This window comes from Ambystoma mexicanum, chromosome 10 (assembly GCF_040938575.1).
Source record: "Ambystoma mexicanum isolate Mex_15411 chromosome 10, UKY_AmexF1_1, whole genome shotgun sequence".
NCBI classification, from domain to species: Eukaryota; Metazoa; Chordata; class Amphibia; order Caudata; family Ambystomatidae; genus Ambystoma; species Ambystoma mexicanum.
The window spans coordinates 693,377,927-693,396,993 of NC_090932.1; the positions used below are offsets into that span (position 1 = coordinate 693,377,927).

A 19,067-nucleotide genomic window follows, 5' to 3' on the forward strand; every position below is an offset into this window, starting at 1 on the left:
ACACCCCTTGTGTCCTCCTCTTACTTGATCTCTCTTTTGCCTTTGACACGGTCAACCATGCCATCCTGCTCAACCGTCTCCGTGATAACCTGGGATCACCCGCACTCAGGCATGGCTGACCTCTTCTCTGATCGTCCCTCCCAGGTTCAACTTGGGTCCTTCCTCTCTATCTTTATCTCCACGTGTGGAGTTCCCCAGGGGTCTAACCCCTCTCCCTGGCTGTTCAACCAATACCTGCCACTTCTTGCCCACCGCATCGCCGCTCTCTGACCCAACTTTCAGTGATATGCGGATGACACTCCGCTCATTTTCAGGCTACCTTCAGCCACATCTTCTCCTTCTCTCATCTGTCTTTGTCTGCTATCCAGGAGTGGTGTGTCGCCAATGATCTATGCCTGAATTCCAGTAAGACTGAGATTCTCCTCATCGGCACACCTGCTACCTCCTTTCCTGTCACTCTGGCCGACCTCTCTTGGCCCTCTTCCTGCTCGCACCTGCGAGGCTAAAAACCTCGGTCATCTTCGACTCCACACTCTCCTTCTCTCCTCACATCTCTGGCGTCTCTAAGAAGTCACACTACCAGCTGCACCTCCTCAGAGGTATTCTGCCTTTCTTCTCCTTCCCCCAGAAGCTCACTGTCTCCAGAGCTCTGGTTCTCTCCAAGCTGGACTATTCCAACAGCCTCTTTCTAAATCTGCCTGCTTCTACTCTCCGCCCTCTGCAACTCATCCAGAACAGGACTGTGAGAATTGTCCTTGGCCTCAAGCCCAGGGATCGTATCTCTCCAGGACTGAAATCTCTGCACTGGCTCCCAGTGGCTGCAAGGATTAAGTTCAAAACCCTCTGCGTTGTCCACAAGGCCGCCTGGGGCCTCTATACCTTCAACTCTCTCTTCATAAATATATTCGCTCTCAAGCTCATCCGCCTCCAACTCCCTCAGGGTCAGTCGCTTCTCCAAGCAGCGAGTTGGTGGGAGATCTTTCTCCGGCTGGGGCCTCCGTCTGGAACTTCCGCCCTGAAACTTGGAGAACCATCTCTGGTTCCGGAAGCACCTCAAAACCTTTCTCTTTGCTTGTGCTTTCTCTCCTCCTGACTGAAACTGCACTAGTTACATGGCCACCCTCTGTTCTCGGGCCGAGGCCCCTACCCCGCCAGCTACACACCTGCACTGCCTCCTGGGCAACCTCTCGCACTTGGACTTTTTTCTGTATCCCTACAGTCCCCTACCAGCACTTGACACCTTGATGTCTGCACTTACCCTTGCACTTGCCACCAACTGGCCACACTTTGTTATTGCCTATTTATTCTACTGATACCATGTACTGCACTGTCACCTTCCCCTGCACTTGCACAATCTGAATGACACCTGGCCTAGTAAGATCGCTGTCTTCCCTCTGTTCCACCTCCCTTGCCTCATTGCGCCTTGTAACACGTGTGTATAGGCGTGTTATAAATGCCACATCATATCAATGGTTATTGCGTGTTACAAGATTCCCCAATTGGACTATTCACAAATGAAGAATTATTCCCTTCTTGCACTTCCACTTGTTTCAGCCAGCCTCTTGGCTATTGGCAGTGTATGTTACATACATACTTTTCTTGCACTTCCACTTCTTTCACCCAGTCTCTTGGCTGTTGGCAATATGGGCTACAAGTTTTCTCAGTTCGGCTTCTCATAAGAGGGAAATAGAACCCTTTTTGCCTTTATGTAGTTTGGCACTTAAGGGTTGTATTCAGGCTTTCATTTACTTCTGGTGGCCTCCCCCTTCAGTCCCGGTGCTCTCGGTTTCCCTACAACTTTATTACGGTAGCCGACAATAAGACTAAACGCCCTGGTGCCCTGGAACTCTGGAACTTCTCCAAAAGTCAGGGCAGGCTTCAGTTCATACCTCAACTTTGAAGGGTCTATTGATGTTAATGGTGGGAAAGCTGCAAAAGTGAGCTTTCCCAAAACTAGATTAAATCGTTTTGGACAAAAATGTATGTCGATGATCTGCATGTTCATCTTTGCATGAAGCCACACATACTGTAATCCATACAAGTGATAAAGGCACAGTTCTAACCGGTCTTTGAATTGTATTCTGTCTTCCCAGCTAAATTAAACATACAGGCTGTTTCGTATAAAGCTGGTGTCATGTCCAGTGAGTACACAGACGGTCCACACTTGCTTTTGTTAGTTCTATAAGGACTTTCAGATTCAATATTTCCTTTAGCGGTGCCAGACACCAAATCTGTTTGTAGGTATTTGAAATCACAAAACATTAATCTAAAGAAATATAACTTTAACATGTTAATTTTAGGTTGTCAGAAATGTATTTGTATTAATATATAAAATATGAACTGAGTAGTCCCTTTCTTTTCTGGTAGAAACGTTTTCATATATTTTCTTCAGCTTTTCTCTTAACAGAGGGTCCCAAGCATTGAAATTCTTTAACACTCATCAGTTGAAATGCCAGCTGCAGCGACATCCAGACACTGCAAACGTGAAACAGTGGAAGGGTGGGCCTGTTAAGATTGATCCTTTGGCTTTGGTCCAAGCAATTGAGCGCTACCTTGTAGTAAGAGGTACTTACTGTGTTGTGTGTATTAATGTTTATATCACTGTGACCATTACTTTTAAAATGTATGTAAACACATGTTTTATTTCTCATTCTCTGCATACAATAGGGTCTGTCTTTGAGGTGGCACTCCAATACACTGGTCCACATTTAAACAAACCTGCATTTCACTTCCTCTGTGATTGTGTTGACCTCAGTCTCCTGTTTAACTTTTTCCGATTCCTACCATTTGAATAACATCTTCCTGTCGTAGGTGGTTCTCCTTGTTGAATCACTTTCCCAAATGATCTGCAGCACAAACTCACTTTACTAGTGGGATCTCATCATGGTTGCCACTTTAGCCTATGGTGGGAGGTCCTGAAATGTCTTAGTGTAGCTATTTAGAAGTGAAATATCAGTGTTGTGTTCCTTGTTTAAGAAAGAATGTTGGGTAAGAAGAGCAAACTTTAGTTATGCCATGTCTGTCTAACCTACAAAACTGTTAAACCAATATAACCTTTCATTCTCCCAATATTATGTTGCCTAACCCTGCTGAGCTGGCTGACGCATCTGACTTTTGCCATTGTTGAGTAAACGTTTAGGTGGTGTTTGGTGTTGGGAAAGATGATGTTTTTGCACCTTACCCTCCATAGATTTCTATAAAATCCCATTATTGTTTCTTGTTTTGATCCCTGTCCTGACTTTGGAGGTCAGTAAAGCCCTCTTTATGTACCTTGCCAGTCAGTTCTGAGAGACTGTTTCTCTATTTGAATTCTTGTATTTTTACAATTGCACACATCACTTTACAGTGAAGTGCATTTAAGGTATTTTGTATCCCTGTATCTTTTTATTTATTGGCTTTTTGGTTACTTTGACAATGTGCCTAAGAAATGCTGATGGCAGCTATGTGATTTTTATTTTATTTTTACAGTTTTTGTGATATTTTACTCATGCACTTTAGCATTTACAGCGAATGGCTACTAAAGTTGGCTGGCACCCTAAGGTGGTGGTGGTGCAATGAGATTTTTCACTTATTGTTTGGCCATATTGTTTTTTGGTGATCTTCCTGCATGCTCAGGTCAGGAAACGCCTTATATGGTAATGCCCTTTCCTGGTTAAGGCAGTTTCTTTCATGTGCCAACGCGTTTTGTGTGTGCCAAATTGGGGCTAGGACTATTGTGATGCCGGGAATGCATTGGAGGGACAGGGCCTCCCCGTCCTGGTCCTGTAGTACTTTTTCATTCGTGTTCTGTATTGTTTTCTGCCCCGGGGTCCATTTGGGACTCCTGGCAGTGCAGCTCTTCCTATTTTTGGTTTGGTGTACAGACCCATGGGATACCCTTATGGCACCCATGGGTGGGGGTACAACCCTGTGTCCATAGTGTACGTTTTTTGGGCACCTGTGTGGCCCACAGAGCAGGGTATGGGCTGGTGGCAGCTCCATGATGAATTTGACAGGTGCTCCGAGTATCCTCCATTTTGGGATACCCAGGCCCTGCCATTAGAATCAGTTGATTCCTGATGGGAAACAAGATGGCCTCTTGCTTTCTATTGCCTGTTACCTTGTTTTCCCAAAGACCTGGGAAGCCCTGACTATGTCCCTTCGCCCTGACTGGCTGCCGGATGGAAGTTCCATATATGGTATTGTAGTGAAGTCCAGGCCAGACTGGCTGGAGTCTTCCCAGTGACTGTATGTTGTGGGTACACCCTGTGGGTGGGACCTGGATGAATGGAGTGTGTGACCAATATGCACTTCTTGTTGTGGATGTCTGGTTTCTGGTATGAAACACAATCACTGAGACAGCCCTGCCCGAAACTGATATGAATGCAGTGTGTAGTGTTGAATGGCTAGGTACTTGCCCCCATACACAATCCTTGTTGTGAGTGTCTGAGAGGGAGGAGAATGGCCTGAATGCACTGTATGCATGCACTGTATGCCTGATGGGCTGACTGCTGAATGCCCTTCTGAGTGATTGGTTGCCTGAGTGTGACCCAGCAGAATGAATGGGAGATCAACTAGTATATCTGGGGGCCTCTCATTGCTAGAATTTGTCCAGAAGCTGAAGTTGATACTTGAAGCTTATCCTTGAAGTCCAGCTGGAAGATTATTTGCTGCTGCATTTGCTTCGACTCGATCCAAAAACTGTCTAGTTCATTGAGGACTGATCCGAGAGAGGACCTGGTTAGGCGCCTTCTTCCCGAGCTCCGAGGGACCATCGAGCACCGCTAACCTTTGCCGATGCTCCCTGGAAGTCAGACCCTCGACAGGCTGCCGACTAGAGACTGGGACCGCCGAGGAGAACGTATAGAAACGGGACATATCATCCGCTGCCGTCTACCAGGGTTCGCAGATTTGCTATAACCGCTGGAGGCCCGTCGCTTGACGCCGTGCCATCGACGACCGGAGCCGCAACGCTCCATTGATTAAGACATTCGAATCGAAGGAATCTCTCGACCGCACTGCCGACCACTTTGTCCCGACGGAGAAAGTCAAGGCCGCCAACGCACCGAGGAGAATCTGCCGGTGGGTTTCCTGCCACTCCAAGACCGCAGAGACGCCGGACGACTCGATGCCCTTGCTGGGACAAAGTTCTTCATAGACTCTTTGCGGTCCTGAACTATCGACATCGAGGTGCCCTGCACGCCTCTTCCTTGCAGGATGTCTTCTACGACCACCGCCAGGACCGAAGCTGCTGCCTCAATGCCATCGAACTTCTCATCGAGGATCATCAACGCCAAGTTCACCTCCTTCGAGGCCCATTGACGATCCATGGCTCCTGCTTTAAACGGAGTCACTCAAGAAGGATCCATTGACGCCTCCTCGAGGAACTCTGCTCTTCCAGGTACATTTGGGTGATAGAAACACTTTAGAAGGAAACAAGACTAATTGAACAATATATGGACTGGGCTTGTAGTATATCTTTATTTTACAGATTGCCCAGGTGGGGGGGGGATCTCCACACAGAACTGTCTACTGGTAGGGACCAGTATTCTGCCAATTGTTCTGACCAACTGCTTTCTTCCTATGTCTATTGTTGGTTACCTTTATTAATTGATTTGTGTGACATTTGACCAGAGTATAGTTGATGCATTTTAATGAAATCTGATAATAATTGTGGTACCACTTAGAAATGTATATATTTGCCATTGTAGATTAACTGAGCACAGCGAGTTATTGTGTATATAACCTTGAACCGTAATTATATAAAGACTGTGTTTTCACTAAAACAGTGTGTGGACATTCTTTTGTGGGTGCTTGGGGACTACACTGTACTTAAGAACCAGCCTGCATCACCTCCTGAGAAGCTAGGCCTTGATTGCTCGCCCATGTTTACCAAATAGAGAATCTTGGCTGGGGTCCTCTGTGCCTCTCCTTTACCATATAGAAAGTAGGAGTACAGACACCCCCCTCCAGTCTTTACAACCATCAACTCCCAATCCACAAACTGACTGCTGAAAGTCTGTTGCCAGGAAGATGTGGTGACCAGTGGTTGTCCAGGATTGGACAACCTCTGTATGTTTTAATGGTGCAGAACTTTACCATTGGTGGGCTTGCTCTCAACCTGAATCTTGGATAAAAGGTGGACTCAAGCAAGAGTTATTTAGATCACTGTTGGAGCCAAGTGTTAAGATTTTCATATCAATGATACATCCTCCTGGCATGTGTCAACTCCAGAACATGTTGCTGGACTGGTAGATTATTTTACTCCATACCTCTGTGAGTGGAAATGTTTTTCCACACTCACCGTATCTTTTACTCTTTTTATGGGTGTCATTTTTAAGACTCCATAGTGTCTTTTAAAAGTAATCCCCTTTGACAACTTTTTTGGCAATAAGTGCCTATTGTTGCTAGGTTGCCCTAGGGACTCTTAACTTTCTCTGGCGAACCTTGTAAGAACTAAAGGTCCCAAGGGTAGCAAGGATCTTGGATCCCTTCTACATTTTATTAGGTCAGAGTCGTGGCAGAGTCGAGTGCAGTCTCTGAAGTACTGACTCCTTTCAACGCTCTCAAGTTGCTGAGTCTACCTTCACTGTCTACTTGTGGGAGGATACTTAAACCCACCTGAACCGCAGAGTCGAGTGCAGTCTCTGCAGTCACTGTCAGGACTGGTAAGGACATGGCCTCAGAACAAGATGGCCAACAACACTACCCTGCTGTAACACCAAAGAGGGGGCAGAAGACTAGAAAAGGCGCCTCGGAAGCTCACGCCAAACCCAACTGCCATCATGCCCCCTGCTATCCGCTAAGCAATCCACCAAGCTAAGACCACAAGGTTTATTAGCCACAAACGCTACCCTGCCAGGAAGCAGCCCCAACAATACTGCAGGCGCACAATCCCGCACTATGAACCCGGTGCAGAACTATCAGAAAACCTCTAAAAAAGGGGCGCAACCTCCGGCAGAAAATCCATCTACCCAATGTGAGGTTCTTAATTCAGTGGAGGACGCCGCTTCGGACCTTGCTCCGAGCCCCGGAGCCTCACAAAAAGACAACTCAGCGGGAGGCAAGGAAAATGCAACCAGGGCAGCACAGAACGCTCGGCTCGACCTTTGTGTTTGAGGCAACCCAGTGCAGCCAGTCGGAGGACCAACTGCGAGGGACGTGCCCCAACCTGAGAGGCGCCAGGAGCGCAAGGCTGCCCCAGCATCACCATTAACAGCTAACAAAATTAACCTTCAAATCTTCTCAGAAACTCCACCTACCTTGGACGGAGAAACCATGCAGCAGGATCCTCGCGAGCTGGGGGGGCTCATGGGACATGTCCAAGGCCCCGGACGACAGGCCCATAGGCCAAACCTCCCCGCCCGAGCCCTCTCTGCACCCGGGAGGCCCTCAGGCTCCGGCGGGGCCCGCAGCGCCTCTCGTGATCACGGCGAAGGTCCACGCCGCATGCAGCTCCGGCCCCACTGAACTCCAGGAGCCCGGCCTGCAAGTCCCTAAGCCGCGCAACAAAGACACTGCTGCAGCTCCGAGCAGCGCATCGGACTCTCAAGCTCCCCCTGTGGCCAAACCCATAGCACAGCTGACACCCACCAAGAATGGAGAAGCACTGAGTGGCACAGCCAGGCCTGACATTACAGGAGACGAACGGGAAAATGTATACAATCATCAGCCCGCACCCCAGAAAAAGAAAAAAAGGGGAAACCCTACATCTAATCCCTGGAGAGGGACTCAAAACAGCCCCCAACGGTGAAATGAACACCACAAAAAACAAACCACCAACAAGAAAGGCCAAAGACCTGTGCAATCTAAAAAGGGGTTCCAAATGCCCACTAAGGGAACAAGCTCAAAAACTACCCTCTGCAACTCATTAAAAGAACTATTTCCGAGACAAGGCAAAAGAATGCACAAGGTACTTACTGAACTTATGGATGATGAAATCCTAGAAGCCTTAGCGGATGCGCAGCCAGTCCTAAAAACGTGCAAAACAGTCTGCACCTCTAGTCACAGCAGCATGCCCTTAATTGGTAAAGCTGCACCAGACCCGGCCCTGCAGGAGAAATCACTCGTGAACTCCTCTCCAGAGCACACTTCGAGCAACACTAGTGCCCCCCGATGAGGCTGTCACACTGGGCAAATCTCCACAACTGTCCTCTACAAACTGAACACTGCCCGCCCACTCAGGCGAGAGGCTAGACCTCCCACATGAGGACTCGCCCCCTTCTGCGGGGAAACATAAGGACGCTGATGTTCTAGAAGGCCCACTTCCCAGAGACCTCCTTTCTTCCACGCTGGGCAAGACCAAAGAACCTCACAAGGCTAACCTCTTACCAGATCCACACCCCAGAACGGTGTCCGACACAGACTGGCAGATCCCAGGAAGCCAAAGGCCTGCAAGAAGATCCTCCCTACCACATTTGCCACGGGATGCCGGCTTGCACAGAACCTGCTGGATGACAGGCCCCTATACGACCTACCCTTTGGGGCGCCTTTCAGAAGCAAGACCCACACTCATACGTTACCCAAAGAAACCCCAACAAAAAAAAACTGACATGATGACGATAATGTTGGCAATCACGATTGCCCTAGCACCTTTCGGTAATCTATACAAATCTCTAAATGAGACCCTAAAACACCATACAACGCATCGCACTGATGCACACCAAAACCGTTTGTATTCTCAGGCGCCCAACAAGACACCCCAACAGGAAAGAACAAAACTGAGAGCAGAAGAAAAAAAGTACCCACCGTCAAAGCAAGACCTGAAGACCTAAAGAGACCTGCATCATCATCGATTCTCCAAACCATACCAATCCCTCTCCCAAAAATGAAAATTCCCAAAAGCAAAATGACCTTGTATTCAATCAACAGAAAAACGTAACTCTGCTCTCTCAAATGCCACCCCGTCACTCAACTCAAAAGTCCTGGAGGACAATCGAGGACTTCATGGCCGACAAAAATGCGATGGACATAACCCTTCATCTCTCCCCTGAGGCAGGGGCTAATAAAGCGCGAAACTGTGAACAAGTCTCTGAGAGCACCTTCGAAAAAAAAAAAAACTCTAAAAAAAAAACGTAGATGAAACAGCTCGACAACTCATTCCCCAAACCTGCCCACCGATTCACGACTCTTAAAGAATCACTCCAACCAAAACAACCAGAATTCAATACCCACAGACAACGAAGAGCAATCGAAAGACCTGGTCCACAAGGGCCCGCCGCAATGAAGAGACCCAGGGAACATGCAAGCACAGATCACAAAAGGCCACACAGCCCAAGACCTCCCTGCAAGGAGGAAGCAAATGCTCATAACAAACCTCGACCTGCCAGAGGGCATTTCAAAACTCTACCAAGAAGTATTATCTTCAAATTGGAACAAACAGAAATAAACTCAGAAGCCATAACTCTGAATAGAGGAACAATTATGAATATTCTGAGAAGTACGAAAGACCTCAAACGGCTAAGCCCCGACAACATCACTCTCGCCGAACCCTATCACAAAGCCAGAAAGGCTAAGGCTTACATACATATAACAGAATCTTCAAGAGCAATCCTGACCAGGGAAGATTTTGAAACCCTACTCAGAAAGGGGCTTCTCCTAACTAAATACCAAGACAAAAAGCCTTTCCTTGACAAAGATACAGAAAACAAAACGCCAGGCAGCCAAAGGGTCGCACTTCAGGACGAAAACGGCACGCTACCATAGGGCAGAATCAAACCCTGGAACTTCACCTAACTGACGACACCAAACGAAGTCCCAGGACTCACCAAGACCAGAACAAACAGTAAACTCTAATCCCCCGGACAGCAACGTTCTCCCGCAATAAAAGGCGTCCACACCAACAAAGAAACTTGGCACAAACAGCCATTCCAATCCTGACATAAAAGCACGATCCACACTTTCCTTTGCTCCAATCGGGAGGATAAGCACAGCGGCAGCGTGCGCGTCTTGGAAGCAAGACGACACGGAGCAACAACAGGTTCGATCCCCGGGTCCGCGCTTAGAAACCTCTGAGTGTTTAAGCGCGTTATAAATACGCAACTAAGAAAAATAAACAATTCCTGTAACAGCGCCTCGATGCCTGCGGGCTGTGTGAGCGCTTTATAAATGTAAAATAAAAATAAAACAACTTTGGGCGTGGCTACCGAAACCACCAAACTCCAGGGCCATCAAATAGCAATCACTAGTGAGGCAAAAAAGGCAACAAACTCTAAGACTGAAATAAGGAAAGAATTATACACCAGCCTCACTAAAACTGGGATCATGGAACACAAGGGGTTTCAAACCCCTGATGACAACGGGAGACACCAATCTGTGAGTATGACATTTTAGCACTTCTGGAGACCTGGCTGACGACTGCTCCAGCAATGGACGGCTACGCAATCGAAATAACACCAGCAAAAAGAGCCCTGATGGGCCGCCCATCAGCCGGCCTCCTAATTGCAGTCCGAACAGGATGCGGCCTGGCAATTGAAAAAAAGTGCTCCTACTCCCAAAGCCACCTTTCGGTACAGGTGGAGTGGACCAGGACTGATCCAGCCAGCAAGAAGACTCAGAAATCCTCAATGGTCATAATAACCACGTATTGGAACCCCAAAGCCATCACAGATGAGTTTACTACGGACATTAGAATCCGAAATGGATGACATCCAAGCCAATACGGAAAGAACGCTGATCATCATGTGCAGAGACCTAAATGCGAACTGCCCGACTACAAAAGAACCTCTTACAATAAACAACAGAAAGCGGCGGGGCGCCTCCAGAGTCCTCTTCAACGTAGACCAAATCTCCCCTGAAGCATTCCGAATCCCAACATGGGAAAGAAACAACCAAAATGCCACCATCGACTATATATTTGCCTCAGAGGCAATGGCCAACTTAGTATCATCTTTCAACATAATGCGTGCAAAGGCAAGCGATCATAACATCCTGGAAATCTCATGGTGGTCACAAAGATCTCCAAACCTGACAATGAAAGAAACAGTCGAAGTCACCAACCAAGGAAACAGTCTTCGCCTAACAAAAGAGAGAATTCTGGAACTATCCGCAAACTACAAGGAAAAACTGAGCTCCTCGGAGTATATTGAAAGCTCCACAATCGACTATCAACCGTTATTGATCGCATACCAAACGGGCGGATCAAAAAAGCACAGAACATCACAACATGGCACGCACCACTACGATAAACTCTTGGTAGAGAAATGTCCCGCCCTCCGAAAACTCAAACGCCAAGCGAACAAGTTAAACTTGCCAATAACCAAGAAACACTACCATGAGGAGGCAAAGAGATGCGCAGGATGGATTAAATTCTACCGAGCAACACTATACCAACACGACTCGGAGGTGATGCTAAGGAAGGTCAATGGTAAAACCTTCAGAGCATTCTGGAACCTTGTAAAAGGGGCAGACAAAACCACAAGTCCTTCAACAACCAATGCCGTGAGTGAGGAAAGATGGACTAACCACTTCAACAGCCTGTTCCACAAGCCATCCCATAAGCCTCAGTCTAACTACCGATCGGGCCATACACCCTGGGAAGATTTCTCCAATAAAGCGGACATAGTAAGAGCAATTCAGAAGCTAAAGCCATCTTAAACTCTCCTCTTGTCTCACGGCCACGAAGAACTGGATGTCCTCCCGCTTTCTCTCTCTCAACACCGATAAAACCGAAGTCCTTTTCTTCCCCGCTGATGCTCTTCCCCCTCCTTCACCTCCCCCTTTTATCCATTTTCCTCCTTCTGATCTCCCTATCTCCACCCATGCTCGTAATCTAGGCGTTCTGTTTGTCTCCTCCCTCAACTTCTCGCAACACATTTCACTCACCTCCCGCTCCTGCCGATACCACCTCTATAACATTCGCAAATTCCGTCCCTCCCTCACTTTCCACGCTACTAAACTCCTAATCTCCTCACTCATTTTTTCCTGCCTCTTCTACTACTCCACTCTACTCTTAGGACTTCCCTCTTCTCAACTAGCCCCTCTTAAATCCATATACCACTCTGCTATTCCTACCCTTTGTCTCTTTACCCCCCACGATTCTATCTCCTCTTCGCTCTCACCTTGGCTGGCTACCTTTCCACCTACAACTAAAATTCCACTTTCTCTGCCTTGTTTTCAAATCCCTCCATGGTCTTGCTCCTCCTTATCTCTCCTCCCTTCTCTCCTTCTACTCCCCCTCTCGCTCCCTTCGTTCCGCTGACCACTTCCTTCTCACTGTACCCCTTCCCCCTGCGCTTCCTCCCGATTCTGCTCTTTCCATCTTCTTGCTCCTCTGCACTGGAACTCTCTCCCCCTTCCAATCCGATCTTCCACGACCCTCACCTCATTTCGCACTCCCTTAAATCCCTTCTCCGCCATTCCCCTCCGTGAAGCCCCCCTACCATCTCAACCCCCCCTGATTTCCCCTCTTCAATTCCTCTCTCCCCTCTCCCTTTACACTCTCCCTTGCTTCTACATTCATTCAATCCTTCTCCTGGTCCCCTCTACACTCCAACTCCCACTCCACTCCCCCCCTCTCTCACGTAATTGCTCTTTACACTGTTTTGTGGAATGATTCAAGTTGTAATTTTTTGCTCACACTGTTAATTGTAATTTCTTTGTATTTATTGTTCCAATGTACAGCGCTTTGGTGTAAAGCGCTTAATCAATCAATCAAGAGCTCCTGGCCCGGACGGGATAACGAACATTGACCTGAAAAACCATCAAGGTGCCTGGGCATCATTCATCAGCATCGTCTTCAAAGAGATGAGCCTTTCAAAGACAATTCCCAGTTCCTGGACCTCGGCAACAGTGGTCGCCATCTTCAAAAAGGACGAGAGATCTGACCCTTCCAACTACCACCCAATAGCCTTGCTAGACACGATAGGAAAAATCTATGGTTCATGTCTTCTAGAAAGCTTTCAGCGCTGGACTAAACACTCCCTGTGTGACGATCCTTATCAAGGGGGATTCACCGAGACCGTAGGGACCACAGTAAACATCATGCTATTGAGCATAATAAAAAGCATCTCAAGAGCCCAACAAAAAAAGGTATTCATGGCCTTTGTCGATTTAACCGACGCATTCGACAAGATCGACCGTGACCTATTATTATGGTCCAAACTGGATACATGGAACTGCCATAACAAGATCTTAGACCCGATCATTGCTCTACATACAAAAACAACGATAAGAGTAAAGCTTAAAAAGGCACCCTCTCTAAAGAGATTCCGACCAACAGATTCCGACCGACTGATGGAATGTCCATCAGTCCATTCCATCCCCTTCGCTGCACGAGAGGGCAGGAGCCCTCTCCCACAGAGCATCAGCTTCTCCTTGCATATTTCTATGGACAGGAGCCCTCTCCCACGGAGCATCGGCTGCTACTTGCATATTTCTACAGGCGGCCGCACACAGAGTACCTCCCAAGGTACCACCATAGCAATAGGGGCGGCATCCAGAGATATGTGTGCTAACTTATTTGCAGCCGTAACTTCGCAAACTCCAAATTTGAATTGGGCGCCAATTTTAAGATGGCCGCCAGACGTGACCACCAATCGAGCCATGTTCCATGCCCGGCAGCACCCGCCCTGTGATTGGGTACTTCGTGCATTTCAGCCAATCCGGACGACCGGAAGGCGGAAACCGGCCAACATCCCCAAGGGCCGCATCCTAAGGGCCTGTCTGCGTCTGTCCACGGCGGGACACAGCGCTTGTCACCATGCCAAAGGAGTTCCCATCATGATCGCCGGAGCAATCACACTCTTGATGTGGTGAGGTAGGAGTTTCCATCCCATCAAGGTAAGCCCCAGACCCAGCTCCCTGCTAACCGCGCTGCTTTCCCGTTGTAGCTGCTCACCTAATCCCAGGTACCGTGCTCGTGATGCATGTGGCCTTAACACTATACTATTTTATTGGACCATACAAGGGCACCATTCCAAGATGGACATTGCTCCTTAAGACTTGCTGCCATCGGATGGCATTATCATAGGCTCTGTGTCTAAATTCTGTCACAAAGTGTTAGTTGCAGCATACACTACCTACATGACTGTGAACTTGGCACCCACTGACATCTGCCTTAACATCACTTGCAATTCTGTTTACACCTACCAACCGTGCCACAAGTATACCCTTCACATCAGACCTTGCATACTGCGCTTTACTATGCCCGTTACTTACCTCCCCGCACACTGGATCTTAGGTCCTCATAGTGCACATTTGATCTACCTATTTTTGATTTATTGTGTGCTAGTGTAAAATTCTAATCTGCATATCGTGATTTATTGTGTGCTAGTGCAAAATTCGAATCTGCATATCGTGATTTATTGTGTGCTAGTGCAAAATTCAATTCTGCATATCGTGATTTATTATGTGCTCCATAGCAACTGGCCTCCTCTGTACACTGCGCTCTCCAGGCCCTCCTAGTAATTATTGCACCTACCTATTGTATTCTATTGGGTTAGGGCTCTTTGCCTACTGTGCTTTAGGGCTCCTGGTGTTCATAAAGCACATTATGTGCACATTAGGCGCCTTGGCCTACCAAACTAATAATAACCTTGCCCACAGTGATTGAGTAAATCCTCCGACATTAATTACTCGCCATACCGTATCCAAGTCAACAAACTATCTCACATTCTGACATATTGCTAAACATGCCAGGCCAATGTACCACTTACCATACACTGCCACTAGTTGCCTTACAACTCATTGCAAGCATCTTCAGACTTTCTTAACAAAAGCATACCAAAAGAGAATAGCTTATACCTTCTCTACCCGCCAACCATGGCTCCTAATCTTAGCAGCCCTCCCCACTCCAACCACATCCCATGCAAAATCATAGGGGATTACACCACGCTCCCATGCACTACCGCCAACAGAAACCTCAAACTGCGTGCCAGACTTCCTAAACTATACGAGCCTCTGAATAGATCCTTGCCTCTTACCAAGAAGAAAACCATCTTCCACCGCACTATGACGCCTAACACGGCTAAATGCCTTATCCCCCCCCCCATCTGCTCCTGATGCCATTGCTACTCAGACCATTACACCCCCCTCTAAGAGTATAGTTCTTACCAATCCTTATCTACGACCAATGCCAGTCAAAATAGATAATCAACCTCTCAAAGGAGCCCTCCTCAACGCTAGGTCCCTGGTGGCTCATGCGATTGACATAGCAGACTTAATTTCAGAAGACAACCTGGACTTCTTAGCCATAACGGAATCCTGGCTACATGATGCCGCAGGTCCCGCTCTCTTGTTAGCTATTCCGGAGGGATATATACCATCTCCAGACAAGACAGAGACGGATCACGAAGAGGTGGTATAGCTATCCTCTCTAGAGAAAGCCTATCTATGCGAATAGCTTCTCCTCAAAACCTGCAATCCTGTGAATCCATTTCCCTCAAACTTCCTCTAAACAACTCCCAATCACTCACCATGCATGTAATATACAGACCTCCAGGGCCCATTGGAACATTCGAGGAGGACCTGCATAACATACTTGCCAGTAATCTCAAGCCTACTTCCCAAGTTTAGCTCCTGGGCGATTTTAACCTAGGCTTCAACGATCCGTTGGATAAACAGGCCCTACAAATTGCCAACTCGTTTAATGCATTAGGAATAAAGCAAAAAGTAAATGAATCTACTCATGTCAAAGGAAGAACTCTGGACTGGGTAGCTGAGTACAATTGCACAGCTACTTTAACATCCATTTCTCCTCTATCCTGGACCGACCACTACCTAGTGTCCATGACCCTATCCACTATCAGACCAACTATCCTAGCTCCACAAATAGCACCCTTGTGTCCAACTAGAATGAAAAAGAACATCAGTCGACAGTGTGATTCCTAATATTCTACCCACACTAAACTCTCTGCCGGATAACCTTGACCCCAGCACCTTGGTGCAGGAATACAACAAGATCATGATCTCCACATTGGACAAAGTTGCCCCCCTAAAACTGAGACCTAGTAAGCCAAAAGCACACCTTAACAAGTGGTTCACGCCTCAACTAAAGGACTTGCGGTTACTAAAAAGAAAATGTGAAACGGCCTGGCGGCTTTGTCCCTCCAGTGAGAAGAAAACAAAGCTAACGTCCAGGGCATCACATTTCAAAAAGGAAATTTGCTTGGCAAAACCTAACTCATATAAAGAACGCATTGCCAATTCCAACTCTAGTATGAAAGAACTATTCATAATACTAAGAGAACTGGAATCCCCTATCTCCATACCTGATATCTGCATCAAAAATAAGACTTGGTGTTCAGAGATCGAACAAGCCGTAACCAACAAAATAAACACCCTACAAACTAAAATAAAGAATAAGAAAGATACAGTGAACCTATCACAGCCAATCAACTCTCTCCCACCTAATACTAAAACCATTGATCATAATAATAGATTCCATTTCACCAAAACTTCTGTCCTAGAAGTTGAAAAAACCATTCTATTACTAAAACCGTCGAACTGTAAAGGAGATGTCTGCCCGGCACACATTATAAAAGATGCCGCTAGAGACCTCTCTCCATTCATCTCGAAACTGATCAACGCCTCATTTGCCTCGGGCACTGTCCCAGCCAATATCAAACAATTCTGTGTTCTCCCGGTTCTGAAGAAGCAAACTCTCATCGCCACAAACTACCGCCCTATCACGACGGTACCATTTCTTCTTAAAATCTTGGATAAAGTTGCTTATTCACAGATCCAAAAACACCTTGAGCTTTACAAACTTCTAGGGGTCAGACAATCAGGCTTCCACCCACTACATGGGACAGAAACTGCACTGATGGATTTGAAAACACAGATCGATGAGCTGAGAGACAAAGGGAAGACAGCACTTCTGCTGTTACTTGATCTCTCAGCTGCATTCGATTTGGTGGACCACAAGGTCCTCTGTAGACACCTTGACTCAGCAGCCCATTTATCCCCAGATGCGTTCAAATGGATAGAATCTTTCCTGAGCGACAGAACCATCAGAGTATTCTCCCCATCAGCAGAGGCTGATCCCACCCCAATAGTATGCAGGGTCCCTCAGGGCTCTTGTGTGTCCCCAACTCTGTACAATATATTCACCAAGCCTTTGTTAGATGATCTGGACCTTCTGGGTATCACCTACACTAACTATGCTGATGATACACAGATTCTCCTCCCACTTTCCGGGGATCATGGCAAGGACTTGGCACTGGTGAATAGGATCTACCTCATCATTCAGGCGTGGATGGCCACACATCGATTATGCCTGAATGATGACAAGACAGAGTTGATAATCCTTGGCACCCCCTCCAACATCTCCGAATTAGGTCACGAATACTCCTCTTTCATCATTGAAGGCAATGATATTAGTCTCTAAGGAGGTAAAAAACCTTAGGATTTTACCTGGACGCCACCATGTCCTTCGACAAGGAACTGAAATGCCTGGCCTCCACCACAGCCTACAATTGTAAGTTTATTAGAGCTGGCAAGCCTTTTCTCTCCAATGATGGCTGTATTATACTGGCTAGAGCACTAATCCTCTCCAGATTAGACTACTGCAATGCTCTTTACAGCAGCCTTAACAAAGCCAGTATCCTAAAACTCCAAATCTTACAAAACGACGCTCTCAGAGCTGCACTAGGCACTAACAAAAGAACTCATATGACTATCAGACGCCAGTTTAATTGGCTATCTACCCACAACAAAATTCAACTAAAAATAGCCTCCTTGACACACAAAGCATTACACAATGCTGCCCCTAGCTACCTAATCAATAAACTGTCCAGGAAAACTTCCAATAGGCCCACTAGAGCTATTAATTCAAACTGCCTGGTGGTACCAAGGTTCAAGTCCACCAAGATCGTCGGCAATAGCTTCCCCATGAACGCCGCTAAACTTTGGAACTCACTGCCAAATGAGCTGAGAGCCGATCAACCGTATCCACTCCTCAGAAAGAATCTCATCACCCACCTTAATCTGACCGAAGACTAATCCCAATTTAAACTAATGTACTACATAACACTTCACCCTTAAACTGTAGACTGCTGTATATTACTTTGTAAATAACTTTCTGTGTAAATTGCTATTTATGCATACCATTGTACGCCTATGTATACCAAGATGTAAATAACTTTGCTGAAACCTATTCCCGGCACATTCTAAGCCCTACCTATTTGTGTCGTACTTGTTCAATGTATACTGCTCACCACTATGTAACCCTGTAAGCTTTGCATATCCTTTGCTGCGCCCTGCTACCTCCGGGTCCGGTGCGTGTTACAAATTCAATAAACAAACAGAGGAGTGAAGCAGGGCTGCCCTTTGGTACCCGTGCTCTTTACAGCATTCCTTGGAGACTACTAAGAGACCTGCAAAGCCCTCAGAACATTTCCACCTAAAATGGGGGGTACCCGAGTCCCTAGGCTCCTCTACGCTGATGAAATCATCTTGATTGATCAGATGCCGTTTGGACTCCAACGCCAACTTACATAACAACAAACAATCTGGAGATCAACAAAGAAAAAACTAAAATCCTTGTGATCGAAAAACCTACAAAAAGAAAAACCAACCAATGGACGATTGAGACACCTAAAATTAAACAAATAAAATAATTCAAGTACCTTGGGGTCTTGATTGACAGCTCTGGCTGAGACAAGCATGCAGGTTAATCTCTGGGGGAAAAAACTTGGAAACTCACCTCCCAGGCAAAGGCAATGGATAGGAAATGTGGCCGCTTCTCACTCTTGCCGGTGATTAAAATACTACAAAGGAAAAGTAATTCCGTCCCTGACCTACGGAGGAGAAACCATTCCCACAATCCCCTCATCACTGTGGGCTAAACTCAAAGCCCACTTTTGGCGAGAAGTGCTACTCCTGCCAAAGTCAACATCATTACCACCAGTAAGGAGAGAACTGGGCCTGCTCTCGTTAAAAGCAACAGTTGATAGGAACGAAATGGCACTCTACAGAAAAGTGATCATGCCGGACACTGCTCCGCAGTACAAACTGATAGAACAAGAAATAGCTGTCGCAAATTGCAACATGCTCTCAAACTGGGCTCTCAAGCAGGAACTCCAATTGGAGCATTCTGGCTGCAACGAGGAGGACCTCCTACAAAATCCAATGCGAGTCAAGAAAAAGCT

The 19,067-nt window shown here is 46.9% G+C and overlaps 1 protein-coding gene across 6 annotated transcripts in view; it reads left to right on the forward strand.

Moving 5' to 3' along the window:
- The window catches only part of TRIP12 (thyroid hormone receptor interactor 12), a 2,051,777-nt gene that overhangs the window by 1,532,436 nt on the left and 500,274 nt on the right, over positions 1-19,067 (forward strand). For all 6 annotated transcript variants that reach the window (XM_069618297.1, XM_069618300.1, XM_069618299.1 and 3 more), the window contains one exon: positions 2,393-2,565. In XM_069618297.1, the coding sequence (XP_069474398.1) occupies positions 2,393-2,565 (173 nt within the window). The remainder of the gene's footprint in view (positions 1-2,392; positions 2,566-19,067) is intronic.